The 6,000-nt window shown below is 53.9% G+C and overlaps 2 protein-coding genes across 2 annotated transcripts; one reads left to right on the forward strand and one right to left on the reverse strand.

Moving 5' to 3' along the window:
• Window positions 1–574: 574 nt before the first annotated feature.
• EMWEY_00002950 (proteasome PCI domain-containing protein, putative) lies at window positions 575–4,657 on the forward strand (the record flags this gene model as incomplete). Its single annotated transcript, XM_013479966.1, has 12 exons — window positions 575–676; window positions 947–1,207; window positions 1,329–1,491; window positions 1,735–1,931; window positions 2,062–2,321; window positions 2,573–2,678; window positions 2,877–2,990; window positions 3,246–3,355; window positions 3,611–3,690; window positions 3,812–3,982; window positions 4,112–4,307; window positions 4,582–4,657. 12 exons carry the CDS (start codon window positions 575–577, stop codon window positions 4,655–4,657), a joined length of 1,836 nt encoding a protein of 611 aa, XP_013335420.1.
• Window positions 4,658–5,223: 566 nt separating this feature from the next.
• Window positions 5,224–6,000, reverse strand: EMWEY_00002960 (hypothetical protein, conserved; the record flags this gene model as incomplete). The annotated part of the gene is made up of 2 exons (XM_013479967.1): window positions 5,224–5,673; window positions 5,785–6,000. The coding sequence occupies 2 exons, from the start codon at window positions 5,998–6,000 to the stop codon at window positions 5,224–5,226; spliced, it is 666 nt and encodes a 221-aa protein (XP_013335421.1).

Here is a 6,000-nt window from a genome sequence, read left to right on the forward strand (position 1 = left end):
TGCCTTTGGTATATGATTTAAATGGCCAATCTGCAGATTTCAATTAACAGATCACAGACAGGAAGTTCCTATATGATGAAAGACAGCCGAGATGTGGCCGGGGCTGCTGCGCATGCACTCCGCTCTACTGGCTGACGGCAGCGGTTGGTGTAGTCGGTGGGTCTCGTTTCTGCTCCCTGGGGTTTCATGTTTTGCAGTACCAGGAGAGTAATTCTGCATTACAAGAGCGAGCTGGTTTCTTCACTTTTAGCCTGTTGCTCTCTCTCCTTTTATCCGCCACCCCACAGAAGTCCCACCTGGACTGAGGACTACTGCGGCAACAACCAGAAGAAGTTTACAGTCTTTCTTGCATTTTTGGGGCTGCAACCTTTTATTTTTCTCCGGTTGCCACACTAAGGAGGCCTTGTGGCCCAGCTGTCCACCAGCGGATTCCCCAGCCTTCCTCGCGGACCGCCACCACACCGTAGCATAAGCGGCAACAGGAACTGCAGCACCGGCAAGGGTAGAAACAGCTTGACCAAAAGATAGGCGAGGCCAGGTGTATATGCGCCTGGCTGTTGATTGTGAAGTGACGATGGGGCCGACTGAAGAGAACTTGGCGCTTGTGCGCCGGATGTCCGTTTTCTGGGAGCCGCATATGGCCGTCCCGGTCATTCATTGGCTGCGTTCTCAGAAGGTGGGTAGTGGATTTTTTTGTCCCTGCGTGTTCAGCTTGCATCTTCGAGGTAGTGACTGGTTTTTCTGTTGCCCGTCAGGGGAGCAAGTGACGCCCCGTTTGCACCTTGCAGGGGCTATTTCACACCGCCGCATCTGCTTCGAAATAATTTATCCAGGCTGCCTTCCGGTTTTGCATGGCAGATGCTGCATATTATACATACGGAGCTGGTAGTGGTGTAGTTCATGTATGGAGGCCGTCGGATTTGAGGTGTGCATTACTTTGCTGCAGTTGCTGGAAGAGAAAAGCTCGGACGCTTTGTTGGAAGCGATCCTCCCAAAGACACCCGAGGGCGTTGCTCAGCGGCTGCGTGAACTCGTACAGCAGCAAGGGGGAAAAGTGGAGGAACCTGAGGAGCAACTGCAACAGTGGGAGCAGCAGAGCGCTGCCTTGGAAGAGGCGCTCCAGGCGTTCAAAGGGGAGCAGCAGAGGAAGATAGGCAACCAGCTAGAGAGGAAGAGGTTGCGAGATATTCTGCAGTGGCATTACCAGGTCTGCTGCCCTCACGTCAGCTGCAGCAGGTGCTGCAGCTCTAATGAGCTTGTAGGTGATACTCTATGGGCAGGAATTTCTTGTCCATCAATTGCTTCTTTTGCTGTTTCTACTACTGCAGAACCGAGAGGAGGGCAGTTCGACGCCAAATTTGGCGGAGATTCCACGGGTGGAGATGGTGCCTGTGCGCCTCGCCCGCGTGGCGTTCTCTTTGGGGGACTACAAGAAGGCGCTGCACCACCTGGACTTCTACCTGAATACTCTTTCCGAGCTTACCAGTGACAGTCAGCCCCACATCGCATGTGCTGCCTACGCGACTACTTTAAGCCCTTTTCGAGCACTGCACACAGCAGCTTGATTGCCCTGCTAGCTAGTCCTTCTCTGAGCCCCTTGCTATATATTCCAGGCTAATGGGATGCAGGCTAGCTGGACAGCGGTGGTAACTAGGCAACTGCTGGCTTTGCCTAGCTACTTTCCTTACTATCTGTCATGTGCTTCGTCCTCCAATGCTGTTGTTGCGGCTTTAGGTGGTGACATGCAGACCCCCGTATCGTGCGTGTGGGGTATTTGCTGTTGCATCTTGCTGTTGACGCTTTCTGAACCCGCTGGTGACAATCCGAAGGGTCAACCATCCAACGCTGAGAGCGAGGATGCTCTGTTACAGCAGCTTCAGGACGGAGAGGACGGAAAGGACAAGGCCCTTGGCGCAATAGAAGCTCATGGTGTCAGTTTCTCTGCTACCAACCTGCTGTAGCTGTCTTCGGTCCTTGGGTAGGGGAGGAGGCATGTGCCTGCGGTGGACAGGACTAACCCTAGGTCCGTTAGTTTCTGCTGTTGCTGTTCTGGTGTTGCAGGCTGCTCGTTGTATCTTGCGCCTTGCTGACATTCTGGATCACTCCCAGGCGGCTGCGTCAAAGGCAGCGGCTGGTATAGGACCGGAAAATCCGATGAGCAAGATATTCTCGCGGGAGCAGCAGCTGCAGCAAAGGGCTTGGCTGCTGCACTGGGCTATGTGGCTGCTGCTGCGCTACTACCTGCTCCTGACGTATGCCAAAGGACAGTCCTGTCGAAACCAGGCCTGGTCGGCTCTTCTAGATTGGGTCGTACAGGAACGGTGAGCTGGTGCTTCTGCCGCTGCTGTTGCAGGGGTGGTGGTACGTCGACTGTGCATGTGCTGAATGATTTTCCACCTGCGAAGGAGACTGCTGTACTTTGCAGAGTTCGCTTTTTTTACTAGTGGAGGGCTTTTTATTGGCATGGAATGGTGGCGGCCGCTGGGTGCTGTCAAAATTTTTGACGGCTGTTTACCTCGCCGATGTGTACCTGGCACTTTTTTTTGGCTGTTTCTCATCTGTGCTTGCTCAGGAACCTAACGTGCGTGCACTTACTCTGTCCTCATTTGCTGCGTTACTACGCCGTTTACGCTATAATGAACCGCAAGAGGAAAGACCACTTCCAAGCCATTGTGGGGGTAAGCGACTGCGCACGTCCTGCAGGGCGGAGGGAGGGCTTTCATTTAGGTTCAGAGCACATAGAGGCGGAGGATGGGAGCGGCCCCTAGATGCCAACAGATAGATATGTGTATTCGTTAGTAATGCTGCTCACTGTCGTGCCCTTTCTGGACTGTCTGTTGGTTAGTGTGCCTTCTCCGGTGACGGTCGTTTCTCAGGCTATTGGTCACACAAAGAATAAGTACACCGACGCATTCACGTCGCTTCTGGAGGCGCTTTTCCTCGATTTCAACTTTGACGAGGCCCAGAAGCACATCACCAGCATCTCTGAAGTTAGCCTTGTCACCTTTATGCATTTTGGTTTTGCTAGGCTCGTACTAGCCTTGCGGGCCTCCTGTCCACGGTCTAACCTGTGCTGCCTTCTGCCGTTCAGTCTTCTCCTGCAGCCTTTCTTTGCTGTGTGCCGCCACATTGAGCTCATCGCATTTTTCAATCTCGTTTCAGGATGGTGGTGAATGTACTTACTGCCTGGATGCCCTTTCGTTCCTGTAGCTAGTCGAGTGCGTCTGGTGTTGGCTTGTTTGCAGTTGTGTGAGACGGACTTTTTCCTGGAGCCGCTAAAGGGTGCAGTGAACGAACACGCTCGTCTCCTAATCTTCGAGACCTACTGCCGCATCCACAAGCGAATTAATGTCGAGTAGGCTGCGTCATTTTGCTTGCCTCGCACTGCTACGACTCCACGGTCCTTTTCGTATCCTTGTCTATGATATGAACGAATTGCTATTCACTAGGCGCTAAATTATGTACATTACTGGTCGTATCCGCAGCTCGGTTGTATCTCAACTTCTAGTTTGTGCTTTGTGAAGTTCGTCAGCGTGCTTATGTCACCGCGTTTGCGCACATTTCTGCATGAGGGCACTGCGTCTCCCCGTCCCTTGTCATGCTTCCACAGGATGATCGCGAAGAAAGTCAACATGGTGCCGGAAGCTGCAGAACGTTGGATTGTCAATCTTATTCTTCATGCGAGGCTAGGTGAGTATTGCTTCCCTGTTGCTTCTGCCGTGCTGTTTGTTGGCCAATTCCCTCTTGTGCCGTTGCTGCTGCATGAGGCGATGATGCTAGTCAGCTTGTAGTCAGCTTGTTGTTGTTGCAGAGGCGCGCATCGACAGCGAAAAGAATCGTGTTCAGATGGCAGGGACCCCCCCCAGTTTGTACCAGTTGGTGACAGACAAGACCCGCAACTTGGGAATGCGCACGAGTTTGCTTATCCAGAACCTTGGGAGGCCCGGATACAACAAGGATGAGGAGTCCAATGCTGTCCGAGGTTCGCCACCTGCACGCGCTTGAAGTTGTCTTGTTCGTCCTAGGTCATATTTCAAGGTTTGCGGGGCTCTTTCGTTATGCGGCGGTTGGTTCCTTGTGTCTTCTTTTTTGGACCTGCAGGGGGTGGCAGGGGTAGGGGCAGAGGCCGCGGATGGGTTCGAGGAGGAGGTGATGCAACCAGGGATGGGTTCTACCGGGGACAGGAGTCCTCCAACGTGGTCACGTCGGGATTTAACTTCAGAGGAGGTCGAGGGGCCTTTAGAGGGACACCGCAAGGTGGTCTCGAGACCCGCAAGATGTCGCCCCTCACGGGATCAGCATTCATGGTTAGTTAGTTAGCAACATAGCGTAACCGGACACACACCAAGGGACTGGGGGCACTGCTTCAGCGGCGCAGGCAGCAGCAGCAGATGGCAACTAGAGATGGAGAGTGACAGTAGAGACTGTGGGAGAGCTAGGGAGGCACGTGGGTGTGAAGCAGGGTGATAGGGAAAGAAAATTAGCACGAAACAATACACAAGGAAGCGGCAGATTGCTGTAAACTCACCAGGGCAGTCGTAGTGCACTAACGCCTGCGGTGTACGGTGTGTTCCTCCGCAGGACTGAATATTTGTTTCTCTCGACATGTTCGTGGCAGGATGCACAGGGGCTGCCTGCACCCCATCAACAGTACTAGCCAACGTTGCAGCAGCTGCTGCTCCACGGTGAACGCAGCAACTGCAGCAGCTGCAGTTGCAGCACACTAGTTGCAGTGGACTGAGGACATTGTTTCGCGGCAATGCGAGGCATTTAGCTGGAATAAAATTGGGTTGTCTTTAAAAAACGCTTCATATTCTGGAATGTTCTGGTATGTGTGCCGTCTGCTCCAGACGCAGGATAGGTACCTTGGCAGAGTTGCGTATTTTGTGTGTACGACCCATGGGTAGAGGCGCCTCGCCTCCTCAGTGGCATAGGCCTTCATCCCTGTAGCTCTTCGAAAGACCTAGCTTGGCAGCTGGCGACGCCACACTTAGGGCTTGCGCGAGCGACTCCTGTTGTAGACCGCGTCGGTGTGCAGTGCTGCGGCGGTGCTGTGGGTCTAGTACCACGCCTGCTGCTCCCTAGGCATTGGCCCATACAAATACAGCTGTCACTAAAAAATACATTCGGGTGAAAGTCGGATATTAGGAAAAAGAATGCCAAATCAACAATAACCAACTGCAGCAAAGGCAACAGCTGCGGAAGGTGTGTCACTTGTACGGATTACCACACATAAGCACCGGTTTCTGTCTCATCCGGTGCATAGATTGCATCGGTGCAGCAACGTGTGCGTACTTTGCTGTTGGCACGCCGCACATCCCCGCGATCGACTGCTGCAGCAACGGCAGCAACGGCTGCAGCAACTCCTTCCGAGGTGGGCTCAGCCTGTGAAATCTGGGGCAGTTCTGCACTGCCCGTGGCAACAGCCGCTGCTGCCGCTGTCTTTGCTGCGCCTCGGACCGGCCTAAAGGGCCATTTCAGCAGCCCGTACGTGTCTCTCAACATTTCCAGCTGCTGGGGCTCGTATGGAAAGCGCGGCACCTCCTGCTGTAGCACAGAAGGGAAGTGCGGGACGGGGACGCAGTCTCTCGAGGAGTCGCAGTGACCCCCAACACCTCTTGGATCGATCCGCTGCATTAACCAGCGCAACTCCCTGTCCCTCTGCAGCAAAACCTGAGTCAAAACCAACAACCGCATTACTCCATGTGGGCTAGGCCACGGGCGCACACGCCTGTGCTCTCTGGTCTGCTCCTGTCGCTTGCTATTGGTGGTGTTGCTGCTTACTTTGGCATCTGGCAAGCGGTAGAGCTCCGGTGGAACGAAATAGGCGTCTGCCGGAGGTTTCTCCGGATTCTGCTGCACCAGAAGGTCCGCCCAAAGCAAAAGCAACTGCTGAGTGCCAGAGACCTTTCGAAGCAAGCAGCACTCTGCTGTTCTCAGTCGCCCAAAGCGCTGCAGCAACAAATCCTGCAAGTGTAGACGCGTTGAAAGGACAACCAT

Source organism: Eimeria maxima, genomic scaffold (genome assembly GCF_000499605.1).
Source record: "Eimeria maxima Weybridge genomic scaffold, Emw_scaff15, whole genome shotgun sequence".
Lineage (NCBI taxonomy): Eukaryota > Apicomplexa > Conoidasida > Eucoccidiorida > Eimeriidae > Eimeria > Eimeria maxima.